The following is a 17,626-nucleotide window of genomic DNA, read 5'->3' as shown; positions in this document are numbered from 1 at the left end:
ATAAAAGGCAAAGAAGTGTCATGACCAAAACGACCAGACGACTGGTCACCAGAAGGTGCATGAAGTATCTCTTGGCCCGGTGCCCCACGGGGTGCCTCATCACGGCGGCAAGAGGCGTAGCACCTCCTTGCATGATTTCTCGCATTGGGCCTCTAGCCTACACTAATAAAACAGTAAGATGCAAATTGATCGTACCTCTATGACATCCACCAGCCAATCAAGAGTGAGTATGCAAATTAACCCAACAAAGATGGTGGGTTAATTTGCATATGCAGGCACCGAGTGACCAATGGCGGGGTGGGATGCATCACCATGGTGATGATGCAGGTGTTCCTCACCACCCCAGCCATTCCAGGCCTCTGGGCAGCATGGGAAGGCGGAAAGGCAGATCCAGCTAGAACAAAGCTGGTGCCAGCAGCCGGAAGAAGGAAGGCCCATTCTTGTACAAATCTTCCTGCATTGGGCCTCTAGTATAGTATAAAAGGCTAAGTGTCCATTCATCAGAGGACTGGTAGCTATGATGTGCACTGACCACCAGGAGGCAGGCACTCAGCACAGGAGCTGCCATGATGCACACTGTCCATTTAAAAATAAATGGCACCCCAGACCTGGCATTGACAAACCAACACTTGGCTTTTCCCCAAGTGGGACACAGGTCTCACCACCACCCTGGAGCAACACCCCACCGAATTGTAGCCAACACTGCCAAGACCCCATGGTGCAAAAAGCGACCCACAGTCTAGCGCAGAAACGGTCACTGGGCACCGGGTAATGACGTCACATAGCAATGCCCAGCATTTTCTCCCTAGTGAGTAGCATCCTTGGAGTTTCTTCAGTTCAGGAACACAACTTGCTTTATAGCCAGGTATAAACATTTTATACTATAACCAAATGTTTGTGAAGCATTTTTCTGTGCCTCATCTTATTTGATCCTCACAAGTCCTAGAGTAGGTAGATAGGAGACTCAGTAGAATCCTATTTTCTTTTCATTAGCAAGATGCAAATAGTGATATTAAATATTTCTTCCAATTAATTTCCTTTCAATGTGCATAAATCCATTCACCAGGACACTAGAACCTTATTACTGAGCAGTGTTACTCTGCAGGATTCTCACTGTCTATGTTTCTTTTCAGATACTCGAGTTAGAGGATGGTTCATGTTGGACTCTTACCTCCCTACCTTTTCTCTTACTGTCGTGTATCTGCTTTCAATATGGCTGGGTAACAAATACATGAAAAACAGGCCTGCTCTCTCCCTGAGGAGCATCCTCACCTTGTATAACCTCGGCATCACACTTCTCTCCATGTACATGTTGGCGGAGGTAAGTACCGGGGCAGCTAACTTGACTAAGTCCCACCACTGGGAGGCATTTAAGAGGTTCTACAGCAGCGGTTCTCAACCTGGGGGTCACGACCCCCAGGTTGAGAACCGCTAGCAGGGTCACCTAAGTCCATCGGAAAATACAGATATTTACATTACGATTCATAATAGTAGCAAAATTACAGTTATGAAGTAGCAATGAAAATAATTTTGTTTGGGGGTCACCACAACATGTGTATTAGAGGGTCGCGGCATTAGAAAGGTTGAGAATCACTGATATAGGAGAAACAACAAGTGTCAAGTTCTTGAGGCGGTGACAAGCTTAGTGTTCAAGGAATAAACAAATAAACAATGTAGCAAGAACACAGGACAGGAATGATTCGAGATGAGGTGGGGTGTGGCAGATCAAATAGGGCCATGTAAGGCATTTGACTTTTACTCTAAGTATAATGCAAAGCTACGGGAGGATTTTACTGAGGGGAACAATATGATCTCCCTTTAAAAATAGATTATTCTGGTTGCTTTGTGGAAAATGGACATGAGAGTGATTTGAGGGGCAAGAATAAAAGCAGAGTTCAGTTCAGATGCGACTGCAGTACAACAGTCAGCAGATGCTAGTGGCTTGGATTAAGTTGGTGGAGATGGGAAGAAGCCAGTGGATTTTAGCCGTACTTTGGAGTAGCCCTTGCCTCCTGAAGGCTAAGCCTGTTTGACAGCCTGGATTTCTTCAGCTCCGAGGTTGGATGGCTCCTGCACACCAACCCAGCTAGGGGGTTAGGAAAGGTTCAAGCTGAGGCAGATAGAGCCTCCTGTAGCGTGGCTGCTTCATTCTGCTGTTAGCTCTTAAGTTGTCAGGTAGTTCTGCAGAGGTGGCACAGGGATGGGGGTGGCCTGGATAAATCTAACTGAAGCAGGAAATGTCGTGGGGTACAGAATGTAGACTGTCCTCTCCACTGCTCTATTGTTAGGGTGCAGTGAAGAGACTAGAGCTCCTTTCTACAGAACTGTAAACTGTAGGTGATATTAATTAGCCTTTCTGCACGGTGTTAAACAGCTTTCCTACTTGAAAAATGCACTAATACACAAAAATTCCCTATACTTTTAGGTATACCTAGATCTCTGTAGCCTGTCACTGGTTCCCACTTGAGCATCAAGTGCATAAAACTCTAGGGACTGTGGAGGGTGATTTGTAATAAATAGATCCCATCAGGAAAATTCAGTCTTTTTCCTTTCACTGGATCTATTTATCCTGGTAATCTCGTAATTATCATGATGTTATCTGAAAAGTGCTTTGGTTGGAGGGAAAGAGGTAAGTCAGGATAGTACAGTAAAAACAAGGATTCTAAAATATTAACTAGAGGGCCGGTGTACAGATTCATGCACTGGTGGGGTCCTTCAGCTTGCCCGCAGGGATCTTTTTAATGTTCAGTTCATTAACATCCTGTCCCTCCTGCTCTGTGTATATAGTTTGACAGTTCTCTGCCTTTACACAGTTCTGATAAGCAGCAAAGAGAAGGCTTTTGTATATAATACCTTATGTAAATGCCTTATATTTTAGAATTTTAACTTTCTTCGGTAATAGTGGAAAGAAGGGAGAAAACCTCTTTTGTAGAATTTTCCACAAAGAATAAAAAACCTTTTTTTGTAGAAAGAGCACTAGGTAAGGAATTAAAAGGCCTGAATTCCTACCATTGCTCTGTTTTCTAGTTATGTAATTTTTGAAGAAATCATTTACTTATGTATTTACTGAGTATTTTTTATGTGATAGGCATTGAATAGGGGACTGTGGATGCAAAAATAAATGAAAAAAACATAGATTTCATGGAGCTTTTATTTTCAGCTAGGGGAATATAGACATTAATTATAGTCACACAGATGCTTGATTATCACATAATATCGATTAATGAAGAAGTGGCAAAAGAACCCTTCTGAGCCCTGGTTTTCGTATCTGTAAAATGATACTAAATGCATACTTCATAAAATGATTGAGATGATCAATTAAGATAAATATTTATGTAAACACCAATCTAGAATATTATTAAAATTATGGTGTAGTTTCCTCACATTTATTTACATTTAATTTTACATTTCATTTGTGGAAATATATGACCAGGTAATTTCTTACACAAAATATTTTGTTACTCAAATGATAGCTAAATTCTGTTTCTTTTTAGGTTTAATTTAAAAAGAAAAAATGTTAGAAGTAAATTACATTAACTTCTGTAAGGACTGTAACCTTTGGTATCAATTCACAGCAAGAATTAAACTATTTGACAATATGTGTTTAAGGATAGTATCTAAAGCAAAGTCAAGTTCTGGGAAGTTTTACTCAAACCTTAAGTAGATGCCAGCCAGGAACATGAATGGGAAATTGTTTTTATCCAAATTCCTGTGTTGATCCCTCCCATTTCTTGTTTTTTTGGCAGCTTGTTCTCTCCACTTGGGAAGGAGGCTACAACCTTCAGTGTCAGGACCTTGCCAGTGCAGGGGAAGCAGACGTCCGGGTGAGCCTGAGGAGCAGCTCCGCTGCCTGTACCTTTCCTGTGGAAAGAACAGAAGGTTCCCCCTCATCGCTGTGAGGATGGGGGCTTGGTAGATGCGAAAGGCACTCCTGTTCTAATAGAAATGTTTGGTAGCAAAAATGCTTTTCAAACGGCCAACCGTGAGAGACAGACTGAACACACTGTGCTCTGCCCGCGTAATGGGCCTTTCAGTGTGCAGAGAGTGGGTCTCCGCACTGTCACAGAACCTCCTCCGGGGCATGGCCACGTGAAGAGAAGCAGCCTGGATAGCTCTTGTTTACAGTGTAGTAATTTTTGGGCGAGAAATGATATGAATACATGTGTATATAGCTCATGTTTTTTAAAGAAAACAGTGGCAGAATAAACCAAAAGCGAACAAAGTGGTTTCATTTGGGGAAGGGAACAATGAAGAGGGGCCAGGCTAGAAGCTGGACTTCTCTTAATGTGCACTGTATTACATTTGACTTTGGAACACCATTAAGTGTTTTACATAATTATAAAACAAAATTAAATCTAAAAAAAAAAAAAAAAAAAAGAGCAGCTTCCCAAAAGAAACTTAAAAATAAAATAAATTAATATACCATATATTAAGTTGATGACATAATCAGCCAAAGAAGAATTATTCCAAGTAACATTAAAATACAGTGTTTTGACAGGGCATCACTAGTGAGAAATATCAGTATTCAGTAACTTTTTATTGCTATTAATAAAAATATTGGTATTGCTTTTTTGAGAGTGTTATAGGTACAGAGTAGGATAAAGTAATTATACAATAATGTTAATATCATTACAACTAATATTAAAACACAAAAGAGAGATCAGTAAAAAATTTAAATGAAACACCATAATCAAATTGGAACTATCAGAACTAACTTGATTCTTTATAAAACAAACATGTTTTTAGCTTTCTGTAGAATAGGCCTAGTTAGTCTGTGCAGTAGAATGAGCAGAGAATCCCCAGATTGTGTTCTCTAAGTACTTTTCCACCAGAAGGGATAGGTTCTTAGCGAATTAGACAGCTTTTGGTTTGGGTGGGAAATGTGCATGGGAGAATCCAGGATCTCTCATGGCAGAGAGCCAGGGAATAGCCAAGGCTGCTAGTCGACAACAGATCCAGGCGCCTCCTGGACAGCACTCCCACCGCTGAATGTGGGCAGTGTGAGTATCCAAAGGAACACCGAGTGCAGTGGATTGAAACATATTAAATTTATTTTAGGAACCACGAGCTTAGTCCTAACCGGTTTGGCTCAGTGGATAGAGCATCGGCCTGCGGACTCAAGGATCCCAGGTTCGATTCAGGTCAAGGGCATGTACCTTAGTTGCAGGCACATCCCCAGTAAGGGGTGTACAAGAGGCAGCTGATCAATATTTCTCTCTCATTAATGTTTCTAACTTTCTATCCCTCTCCCTTCCTTTCTGTAAAAAAAAAAAAATCAATAAAATATATTTTAAAAACCTTCATTGTTTTTTGAAGGTTGCAAAACATCAACTCATTGTCTAAAATAAAAATTAAAGGGAAAGAATCAAACGTTTTCTTGCCTTTCATGTGTGCATCTCCAAAGAGGAAGAGTTCTTCCTATAAGAAGAGCAAAGGCATGAGGAACACGAGAATTGAAATCATCCGTTTGGCACACCTCCTGAAGTCATGGATCTAGACAGCAGGGATGAGGAAACGATAACACTGTTGGGTGAAAGTTGAATGGAAAGGATTGGATTATGCTGTTAACACCTGAACTCACTGTACAGGAGTACCTCTTTGTTGTGGACTTCAGAGGCAGCCAGCTGCTTCAGGATGAAGCTGAACATCTTTTTCCCAGCACCTGGCTGACAGAGACTCATTGAAGTGGACGATGAACACGAACTCAGAAAGAAGCGTATGGTCGTAGAAGTTGCTGCTGACACTCTGGATGAAGATTGGAGGGCTATGTGGTTTGAATTAGTGGTGGGAATGAAAAAACAAGGTTTCCCCACTAACCAGGTGTCTATTGGCCATGGCTGCTGGCTACTGAACTGTTATAGATCAAGAACTGGAGAGACAGAGAGAGAGAGAGGGAGAGAGCGGCCGAGCGCTAGCGCACAGATCTGTTTGGGTGTCAATCTGAGTTCTCAACCTGGTCATCATAAAATATGACCAAGAGAAATTCCTGGAGAAAGATTTATTCTGGTTGTTCCGATACTGCTGTGCCTCGTCTTCTGAGGCCCAAAAGAGCTAGCAGAATCTGCAGACTTTTCAATCTCTGAGGAAGATGACGTCCACCAATATGTTGTGAAAAAGAAGATTAAAAATCTCAGACCAAAGCACCCGAGATTCAGTGTCCTGTTACTCCATGTGCCCTTCATCACAAACAATGTGCTAAGAAAAATAAGAAAGAGGCTGCAAAGTATGCTAGACTTCTGCCCGAGAGTGAAGGAGGTCAAAGGAAAACTCCAGGAACAGATTGCCAAGAGGCATGGACTGCCTTCTCTGAGAGCTTCTACCTCTAAGGCAGAGTCCAGACAAAAATGGGATTTTCTAAGAGTAATAAATAAGAACAAACTTTTTTTAAAAAGAGAAAAAAAGGAAATTGTGTCCCTCTTGATCTAATAGGAAGTTCACAGAACAACTTCCGAAGGAATCTTGCCCCCAAATTAAACCTGAGTCCAATCAAACTTCTAAGTGCTAGTTACAGAAAATGTGGGGGATGGAAAGACAAATAACACCAGCAAAAAACAGTCATCCAAATCCATAATAATATTAGAATTCTCTACAACAGCTGATCTAACTTTTTTAAGAATAAAAGGCATGAAAGAAAAGTGGGGAGCAAGAAAAGGGAGAGTTATTGATTAGAAGAGACTTAAGAACCCATGGAAAAAAATGCAGGCTGGACCTTGTTTGGACCCTGATTTAAACAAATCCTATATAATAAAAGAGTAATATGCAAATTGACCCTAATGGCACAATGACCAGAACTACTGCTCGACCAGTTTCTATGAGGCGCACTGACCACCTCTCGGTTCCTTCCCCCGGTCATCAGGCTCCGATCGCCCAATGGTGAATGGGGAGCCAGGGTGGGTGGCGGTAGGGGCAGGGCCAGCTGCGGGCAGCTGGGGAAGATGGCCCTGATTGCAGACTAGCCTTAGGGACTGTACCTGCACACGAATTTCATGTGCCGGGCCTCTAGTTATTTATAAAGAGACATTTTTGAGATAGATTTGCACATGGACAAGGCTGTTAGAAGATAATAAGGAAATACTAATTTTATTAGATAATGTCATTGTAGTTAGGTGCAAAAAAACCTCACTATTAGTAGTTTTTATAGATAAAATAATATTTTGCATTTTCTTATATGCTACACACACACACACACAAAGTGATGGGAAGTAGAATTGATTCAACAAATTTGAAATCATATTGAAAATTTTTGAAATTCAGTGATAGATGCCACGAATTTTATTATACTTGTTCTCCTTGCACTTCTGAATGCTTAAAATTTTTTCATAATAAAAAATGGTTATTAATAAGAGAGGTGGTGAAAGTCCTTTCAATTAAAATATGTACATTTTTAAAGCATCTTCAAAGCAAAAAAGAAAGCTATATGGATATCTCTACACCCATTTTATTTCTGATATCTCTTCATAGACCAGTACACTTTGGGATGCCTTACAGTCCTCCAAAGGTCATTATTGCATCTATGTCTTGTATGTATTTATGGTTTAATTTTTTTGGATTAATATTTTGAAGATTTATTGTTACCTCAAACATTAAGAAGCCACCACATCATATCTTCTTGAAAATAGACAGCATGTATGCTAACTTCAAAGTTCCTGTTATTTACATAGTGTCTCCTCTCATGTTGACATGTGAGCGCTGAGAGGCTCAGAGGGAAGGGAAGTGATGCTCACGACCTACTGCCAGTGAGGAAGAAAAGCATCTTGATTTTAAATCATTTATTTTAAGGAAGAGGCATGGAAGAAGTCACAGACTGCTCCTGGGTAATATAAGTTTAGGAGACACATGTACGTTAGAGGAATAGATTACAAGTGAAATCTAGTGTAACCAACAGTAGTGATCTGTTGAGTGTGAGGCCCAGAACAAAGGTGAGACAGTCTGTCTTCAAGTGGTTTGCATTCTTTTGGGAAAGGTAGATTCATAACACTGACTACACTCTATGTGGTTATTAAAAGAAGCATAAAATAATTTGGGAATATAAATGAAGAAGCAGTTGGTTCAGCCTGAGAAAGGGTAGAGCTCCAGAGAAGGGTGTGCACTGGTTCTGTAGTAAGAGTAGCTTGATCAGACACGTATTTTGAAAGATGATACTAGAGTAGGTTGGAATGCTGAGAATAAGGAAAAACGGAGGCAGAGACGCCAGGCAGACGCTCTTTTGCTAGTCCGACAGAAATGCGTGCAGTGGGGTGCCGGACACAGGATGCTGAGCGGGAGGGCAGCTCGGGGCACGTTTTCATTGCTCACCTTTTATTTTTTCCAATTTACATTTTTTACAGGTAGCCAAGGTGTTGTGGTGGTACTACTTTTCCAAATTAATAGAGTTCCTGGACACGATTTTCTTTGTTTTGCGGAAAAAAAACAGTCAAATTACTTTTCTTCATGTATATCATCATGCCTCTATGTTTAACATCTGGTGGTGTGTTTTGAACTGGATACCTTGTGGGCAAAGTAAGTGATTTTGTTAACTTTTTCAGTTCTATGTAATGGATCTAAAAGGCCTCTAGTGTGTCTCTTATGTTGAGCATTGCATGCAGAAGATAAATAAAAATTTACAAAGTCCAAGTAGCATATCCAAGAGAACTTAGCTAAGGGGGGTTTGGGTAGCGCCACGGTATCTTTAAATAGGATTGATGGCTCGCAGACCAGCCCTCTGGACCCCAAACTCACACACAGAACAGAACGCAGCCCAAAGTGAACACTAGTAAGCACTGTAAACATATTGATTGAGTTAAGCCTCATAATAAATAGTGAGCTCCCTGTTTCCAACAAATAATCCCTCTGACATCTTCCCTCTCACAGCTACATCTTTTCTTCCCTTAGTTGACCAACATAGAACTTGGTCATTTCCCCTTGGTGTCCTGAAACACCGTTCACCACGCTGGGGGCGGTGTAGGAGGATGCCGTGAAGATTGTGGCAGGACTGGGAGAGTTTCCGCACAGCCAGCACGGCAGATGTCCTAAAATCGAATTTTACAGTCTTTTTTTTTAATATATATATTTTATTGATTTTATACAGAGAGGAAGAGAGAGGGATAGAGAGTTAGAAACATCAATGAGAGAGAATCATCGATCAGCTGCCTCTTGCACACCCCCTACTGGGGAGGTGCCCGCAACCAAGGTACATGCCCTTGACCGGAATCGAACCCGGGACCTTTCAGTCCCCAAGCCGACGCTCTATCCACTGAGCCAAACCGGTTTCGGCGGGTTTTACAGTCTTGTCCTTTAGTCCATGAGTTGGCCCATCTCCTTAGTCCCAGCCTTTCCTCATCCTGCTGGCTCTTCTTTCCCCCCACATTTGCTCCCCTTCCCCACCATCTCCTGGTTCTTAGGTTTCTTTCAAGTAGATTTTATTTACTTAATTATGAAGACCAACATAATTCCCTTGATTCTTGAGTAGCCTCTTCAGCCATGTCCTGAGGGCTCTCTTTCTTTTCTTTTTTATCCTTACTCGGGGATATTTTTTCCATTGATTTTTTTTTAAGAGAGTAGGAGGAAGAGGGGAAGGAAGGGAGGGAGGGAGGGGGAGGGAGGGGGGAGGGAGGGGGGAGGGAGGGGGGAGGAGGGAGAGAGGGGGGAGGGAGGGAGGGGGGAGGGGGGGAGGGAGGGAAGGGGGAGGGGGGGAGGGAGGGAGGGGGGAAGGGGGGAGGGAGGGAAGGGGGAGGGGGGGAGGGAGGGAGGGGGGAGGAGGGGAGGGAGGGAGGGAGGGAAACATTCATCGATGTGAGACACATGGATTGGTTGCCTCCCTTGCCTCCCACAAGTGCCCCTGACCAGGGCCAGGGACGGAGCCTGCAACCAAGGTATGTACCCTTGACCAGAAATTGAACCTGCTGACGTTTCAGTCCTAGGGCCAAACTGGCCAGGGCTGAAGGCTCTCTTTCTATAGCCAGAATGGCTCATCTAAGATTTAGCTAAAGCAGATACTTCTGTCATTGGCTTTAAGCTAACTTTTTTCCCCTCCATGATTAGCTGACAGTAAAACCTTTCTCTTTAACAATAAAGCCTTTGCACAGCAAGAATTACTGGTTTGGTTTAGTCCTGTTAGGTGACTTGCTGAATCCTGGAGTGATGGCACAGTAATTAGGGAGTTTATGAGTGTGAACTGTTAGTGTCATATTGTTATTCATCTTCATGATGAGCAGGAAGGATCTCACTTGACAAAGAATGAACAATCTTACTTTCTAGAAGAGCAGTAATTCCTATGTGTTACTTTCATAGGTTTCTTTGGACCCACTCTGAATAGTTTTATCCACATTCTTATGTACTCCTACTACGGACTGTCCGTGTTTCCGTCGATGCACAAGTATCTGTGGTGGAAGAAATACCTCACCCAGGCTCAGCTGGTATGTCCTCCCTCCCTTCAGCTCTTCTCCCGGTGAAGTTCCTAAATATCCACATGTGTTGGGAAAGGTCACAGCAAACCCAGACTTCCTAGAAGTCAGAGGCTTTGCCACATGTGACAAAAACGCCCATTTTCTCAAAGACACTATGATGAAGGAAATCTTGCATGCTAAAAACATCCTTTGTGTGTGTAACTAGCTTATTTCTTGCTTTGGAATATAGACAGTTCTTTTTAAATTAATGTCATTGTTAAATCATTTCAACTGCTACTTTTCCATGAGAAAAGTAGTGAGCAATTAAGTGAGCAATTATAGTTGCTTACTAATAAAATTTCTGGATAGGATAGCCTGCTTTAGCATTTTTTTTTTTTTTTTGCTTTATTCTTATACAATTTAAGGAATCAAAGTAGTTGATCTCTAGATGTGCAGAACTTGGCAGTGGTCCCGTGCTCGGCCGGTTCCCTCACCGGGTGCCCTCCCGCCTGCCTTCCAGGTGCAGTTCGTGCTCACCATCACCCACACCTTGAGTGCCGTTGTGAAACCCTGCGGCTTCCCCTTCGGGTGTCTGATCTTCCAGTCTTCCTACATGCTCACCTTAGTCATCCTCTTCCTAAACTTCTACTTCCAGGTAAGTTACGTGTAAGCGTTCAGTGGTAAAACGTAAGAGACTGCGCTTCTCCATTACACATGTGTTTAGTTTTACTGATTAAATATCACAGTAGCACATGTTTGTTGATAAATTCAAATAACAGAGATGCACAAAATAAAAATGAAACCTTCATCCCTAACTCCTCTCTCAGCGAAGGAAGTCCTCCTCAGAGGATAACTTATCCAGTGTCAGTTGAGTGGGCATTCTGCTAGACATTTTTCAATGTATACATATAGTTTTATTAAATAGTATGCATTTGTATCATACATTTGCACTTGTCTACCAAAGCTGAAGTCAAAAAGTTAAACATTGTGTACAGTAAGATGGATCCAGGAAATGTATGTGAATGAAGAAAAACATGGGCTACATGTACCCTGTTTCCCCGAAAATAAGACAGTGTCTTATATTAATTTTTTCTCCCAAAGTTGCGCTACGTCTTATTTTCAGGGGATGTCTTATCTTTCCATGTGCTAGGTCTTATTTTCGGAGGATGTCTTATTTTTGGGGAAACACGGTATTTAATATTAAAAAATTATTTCCATACCAGCTACTGTGATGGTATAGACTCACTGTTTCCTTGGAAAACATTATTTTAAGGCAAATGAGTATGCAAAGGTCACATTGACTTTTTCTTGAGTGTCATTTTAGAGGGAGGGAGAGGAAAGAAGAGAGGGAGGAAGAGAGAGAGAGAGAAGCATTGATATAAAGCGAAACATCGATTGGTTGCTTTTGGGCACTTCCCAACCGGGACAGACCCGCAACCTATGTGACCTGATCAGGAATAGAACCGTCAACTTTACACAGAACTGTCACCTGGTGCACAGATGACGCTCCATCCAACTGAGCTACCCCGCCAGGACAGGTGTTATTTTCTTTTTAATTAACAATTTAAAGGGAGGAGAGCTTCAAAATGCAATTTCAAAGCAACTTTGTGATATCAGAACTGATAAAGTGGTAACCGCACAGGCCTCAGGTGGTTGTAGGTTTATTTTATTTTTTAAATATATTTTTATTTATTTCAGAGAGGAAGGGAAAGGGAGAGATAGAAGCATCAATGATGAGAAAAAATCATTGATTGGCTGCCTCCTGCATGCCCCGTCTGGGGATTGAGCTCACTATCCAGGCAAGTGCCCTGACCAGGAATCCAACTGTGACGGCCTGATTTATATGTCCACACTCAACCACTTAGACGCACTGGCTGAGCTGGTTTAGGTTTAAATTTCTCTCCTCTGTGGGCTGGAGAAATAGAAAACTTCATGAAAAAAAAAAAGAGGATATTTATGTTCAAAATAGTACTTTTGAAAATGTATTCAGCTGTATTTTCTTCTTCTTTAGACATACAAGTGCTTTCTGATTTTTTAGTTTCCATTTGCTGAAAGTCAACCCATAGTATTTTATACAAAGTACAACTGTGGGAACTGAACTTTGGACAGTTTTTCAGCTCTTTGTTTCTGAAAGTAGACTGGCTAGGCTTTGTCCGTTGTAAGAGATAAAAGTTTCCTTTGAGAATTTCTAAAGAAATAGCCATTGATAGAACCAAACAAAGCCATGGGGGTGGGGTGGGGTGGGGTCGGGTCGAGTCAGGTCGGATGGGGGGGGTGTGTAAGGGGGCTGAATGTTGAAGGACAGCTAAGGGAGTCATTTTGGTGTTGAAATTTGAAGAGAAACACATAGCCCAGCAAGGACTGCCACTGGCACTCAGAGCTTTAACTACTTGATTCAATTGAATCTTAGTCTTTTAAAGTTGAGTATATTTTCTTAGTCTTAACCCTTAATACCATTGTTTTAAAAAATAAAAAAGATAAAAATGAGATGGGATTAGATATTTTGTCAGAAGAGCAAAGATATGCCAAAACCCAAATCAAGCAAAGCCCCAGGTACTAGTACAGCACATTTTCACTTGAATTGTATTTTTGTTTAACTATGTCCTTAAGTCCTGGGGATGTAATGTTGTGCATGGTGACTGTAGTTAATAATACTGTGTTTCATATTTGTAAGTTGCTAAGATAGTAGATCTTAAAAGCTCTCATCACAGGCCCTGGCCGGTGTTGCTCAATGATTAGAGTCGGCCTGAGCACCAAAAGGTCTTGGGTTCAATTCCTGGTCACAGGCACGTACCTCAGTTGCAGTTTCGATCAGGGTCTTGCAAGAGACAACTAGTCAATGTGTCTCTCTTATCTCTCTCTCTCCCTTCCTCCCTCTCTCTCCCTCCCTCCCTCTCTCCCTCCGTCCTTCCCCTCTTCTTTCCCCCGCTTCACCCTTCATCCCTCCCTTCCACTTTCTCTAAAAAGCAATGGAAAAAATATCCTCAGGTGAGGATCAAAAAAAGTATATGTTCTCATCACAAGAAAAAAGTTGTGTGGTGATAGATGTGAACTAGACTTATTGTGGCAATAATTTCACAATATAAACAAATATTGAATTACGTAGCTCTATAAACTAAGATAATGTATGTCAGTTATTCCTCAATTAAATATATATATGCTTTCCATGTAAGCAACTAATGCAGAATAAATTAAATGCCAATCCCATAATACATAAGTACTATGCTCATAAGGTGAAAGAAACAACCTTTCATTAGAATTCATACATATGTCTTGTTTTCACCCTATTTTTATTTTTAACCAAAAGCTTTTTAAAAAAATAATTGATAGCCTTATTTTTAGTAGTTTAGGTTTACAGTACTGAGCAGGTAGTATGGAATTCCCATGTATCCCCTCATCCCATCAGTTCCTCCTATTAGCATTTAGTATTGTGTTGCATTTGTTACAATTGATGAGCCAATATCGACACATTACTAACTATAGTCCAGGGTTTACATTTCCCTCTTTGTGTTGTACGTTCTATGGATTTTGACAAATGCATAAAGTCATTTCATGCAGAACATAAGCCTCTGCTTTTCACAGCTTCACTGCAGTCCCCACATTTGTTCCGGGGCCCTTTCCCATGGCTGCAGCGCCTTCACGTGCTGCTCCTGCTCCCAGGCAGGCCGTCTGGGCTGCCCGGGCTGCCCATGCCCCAGGGACGCTCAGCACTCCTGAGCTGTCACTACCTTATGTTCCTGCTACTGTAGATCCAGAAGCTTTAAAATTGTCACGTTAAAACAAGAATTCTTATTACTAGTACAAAGTCCAGTACCCAAGAAAATCATACTATTTTAGACTACATGCCACTTTAGGGACGTCTTATTAAAGAATCCTTTTCTTTTTTCTCTTCAAAATGTACACATCCTACAGACATACCGAAAAAAGCCAATGAAGAAAGCGACGGAAGAGTTACCAGCAGGGAAAGAAGTTAAGAATGGTTTCTCCAAAGCCTACTTCACTGCAGCTAACGGGGTGCTGAGCAAGAAGGCACAGTAATATCGAGCAGCAGACAGCATATATAATGGCCTAACAGATTCGCTTGCTCTTGGGCAAGGACTGAATTGAAAGTTATATATGCTTTAGCATACACTAACTTCTTTGAGTTTATAAATCATTTGTACCAGAATGTATTAATATCTTGCTATGAGGTTAATCGGTTAATTGAGTGCTTCTGTCAGCATTGAGGTGAACTCTGCAGCCCTCCCACTGGTGCCTCTCCCCCACCACACACACACCTGCCCCTCACAGGAGCTCTTCCCGCTGCCTCACACACAACCAGGGAGCAGGGCACTGTCTGTCACAGTAGGTCTTCAGATAAAAAGTTAACAATTTGTCCTCATGAAAATGTTTAAAAGAAAATGTTAGTTACCTCCCAGGTACAGGGGTGTTCTAATCTACATGAAGCAATAATTGTCAGTGCATAAAGGAATTAGTCCCTCTGTTCCTTTAGGGATCAACCCCCAGAAGATGTTAAAAGAGGATTATAAATGGAGAAGCTAACAAAACTTTAAGCTGGGTCTGTCAAATTCCCATAACCACTCCTAACTTTCAACACAGTGATGTGGTGATGAAACCTGAGAAAAAATCCTCTGCCAAATCCTCGTAGCTCAGGGGCTTTGAATAGTTGTTCCTCAGTTTTAATTTGGTTTCCTTGATTATTCATGTCTACCTCTCATGCTAAGTTGCCTCGGTTAGGATACAGACAGACACAGTGCTCAGAGTTCCAAAGCAGATCTAAACCTGGCAGCCTGTTGCTTTCTGAACAAGGACTCACATCCAGTCTGCCCTTTTCCTTGGATACGCCTCTGGGACATTTATAAATCAGAACTCACAGAGCTTTGGGGGGAAGAGACATTGAACCCTTTGTGAATATTGCTCCTTATTACCTGCTATCAGTCTTATGCCGGTTAAATTTTTGAAAAAGGTAACTAAAAATTGGAGGATGATAGAAAGATTTCAACACTGAGCCATGGACTGGTAAAGAGCCAGGCCAAAAAGTGCCGATTTGGCAAACTCAGCCCTCCTTTCCCGGTTCTGTCATACAATCTGGACCAAGAATCCGGCACAAAAGCACAGAAGTCATCACAGGACAGTTCCGTCCTGCTCCACGTGCGGGTCAGGTGCTCACTGTCACGTTGTACCAAGAGCGGAAACGGGATGTTTTCTGAAGATCTGATGAAGATTCATACCCTGTGAAGTGTTGTTATCCCCTGCACCTTCTTTTTGAGATGTTTTAGGTCATAACGTTGACATCCAATGCTTAAGTGCCAGGAAGGCATTGTCTCCATTGCCCCAGCGCGCTCCAGTCTGTCTGGGAGTGCCCGGCTGCCCTTTCTGGCCTTTTTTTTTTTTTTTTTTTTTCCCCCTGAGCTCTAGCTTTTAAATTATTTTTCCTGTTTAAAAAATAAAAACACAACTTTTGTACTGACACTGTACCCTGACATCGTACTGACTTTTTTATCTTCTCTTTCATGTAAACTACCCACTTAGGATTCCGGCCCATGGTGGTCAGGGACTGAGCTAGACTAGTGTCCCTGGGAAAGGGTTGGACCTAACATTCCCTTCCCTACTTGTTGACCCATTTCTGTTGAACAGACATCTCTAGCTGATGCCCACCTGTCTTGGGCTTATTTCTCTAAGAAGTTTTCTAATAATGACTTGCTCCAGGGTGCTGACTCCCACTCCCATCACAGTGTAACTGTGTGTTAAAGACTGTTCTCTCCCAGAAACTCATTTTAAAACAAGGGCTAACTTCGAGTATGACTGTCACTGCTCCTCTCTGACCAGCCCAAGCTGGACCAAGGAGAAAGCCCTTGTACAACTGGACTCAAGTTGTTTTAGGTCTCAGACGTGGCTAAAATCTGTTCTCAAAGTAGTTCCAGGTAAAGATGAGATCCCAAGAGAAGGCAGACATGCTGGTCGTTCACTCATTCAGCTTATTGTTCCACCATAGCTGCAGTCTGGGTGCTCTTCCCCGCAGAGCAAGGAGGCAGCCGTGACACAGCCAAGGCGCTCCCTGGGCAGAGCGCGGGGCCCTCAGATCAAAGGGAGAGCTTGGGTAGTTGGCCCTTTCAAGCTCAGTTTAGTTGGAGGTTTCAGGATGCTTATTCCCCATTGGTCTTTAGTCCTAGAAAAGCTTGATAAAAACTTGTAGCCTTAAACCACTCAAGGGCCAGTTAAATTATAGAGTTATGAATTCTTAGCCACAAAAATTGAGTCATTGTGTTGCAACTTTAAAAAAACACAATGTTTATTTTTAATGTGATTTTCCTAAACACAAAACTATTTTTAAAAATCTATGTAATCTGTTTAAAAAAATGGAAAACTGTTTTTCCTAAATGAATTTCCTTTTCTAGGAATGAAAACACTTATAAGCATATCTGCTAATTCACCCAATTTTTAAACTAACAGAATAAAACATTTACTTAATGGAATTAAAAATATAAATTTTCTATCCTTCAAAATTATATATTGTGTTACTTGTCATATTGGGGGTAAAGCCTCCCACTCCCATGTGAAAGGCATTGCTTATTTTTATTTTAAGGCAGAATGGCCTACACTGCGATGGGCAGAGCAGCACCTTGTAAGGACCATCTGGTTCTCTAATATTTCCATGTCATTTCATGATGTTTTGGGGGGCTTCCTTATTTGAGAAATAAGACTCTTTTTTGTTTATAATCTCTTTGTTGTTTTCTTTTAAAGGTACTTATATCGTAAGAACATAGTATCATGATTGGGGTGTCCAGGGAGGCAGGAGAAGCCATTTTTCTTTGTAGATAGAGAAAAAGCATTCTGTATGATTGTTGTATAATAAATTGATTTTTACACTAAAGTAAGCATATTGTGATTTTTCTTATCTGGTTAAAATGTGTGTTTGCATGGGATTCCAAATAACCTATTATTCAGGATTTTCTAAACAATAAAGTAATATTTTAGCAATTCATTTTAGGCATTTAATTTCTCTTTCATTTCAGTAAGCAGTGAGCTTTTCTTTATGTGGCATTACTGCCTTTATATAGTATTCATATATCAAGTTAAACTATTTCAGAAACTAGTCATTCACAAGAAAAATCTAAAGCCAGTTAGATAAGCGGAGGATATAAAGGTATAACAAACATCCCACTATGCAGAATAACCTGGAAGGAGCGCTGGGGGTTAAGGAGACTGTATTAGGCACAGACAGCACTGTCTGATGCTGGATCCCAGGACTGGAGCCTAGT

General features: G+C 41.4%; 1 protein-coding gene across 3 annotated transcripts in view; it reads left to right on the top strand.

Moving 5' to 3' along the window:
* The window catches only part of ELOVL2 (ELOVL fatty acid elongase 2), a 61,809-nt gene extending 44,571 nt beyond the window's left edge, over positions 1-17,238 (top strand). For 2 of the 3 annotated variants that reach the window (XM_084876146.1, XM_084876147.1), the window contains exons 3-8: positions 1,134-1,321; positions 3,747-3,824; positions 8,328-8,499; positions 10,270-10,394; positions 10,885-11,019; positions 14,277-14,532. In XM_084876146.1, the coding sequence (XP_084732272.1) occupies positions 1,134-1,321; positions 3,747-3,824; positions 8,328-8,499; positions 10,270-10,394; positions 10,885-11,019; positions 14,277-14,402 (824 nt within the window). In that variant the 3' untranslated portion in view covers positions 14,403-14,532. Of the gene's footprint in view, positions 1-1,133; positions 1,322-3,746; positions 3,825-8,327; positions 8,500-10,269; positions 10,395-10,884; positions 11,020-14,276 lie in introns of all 3 variants that reach the window. The other variant, XM_084876145.1, reaches the window with a different exon arrangement.
* The last annotated feature ends 388 nt before the right edge of the window (positions 17,239-17,626 follow it).

This window comes from Pipistrellus hanaki (assembly GCF_964339955.1).
Source record: "Pipistrellus hanaki genome assembly, chromosome: 2".
NCBI lineage: Eukaryota > Metazoa > Chordata > Mammalia > Chiroptera > Vespertilionidae > Pipistrellus > Pipistrellus hanaki.
The sequence above is the reverse complement of the archived record's forward strand: the minus strand, read 5'-3'. Positions and strand labels throughout refer to the sequence as shown.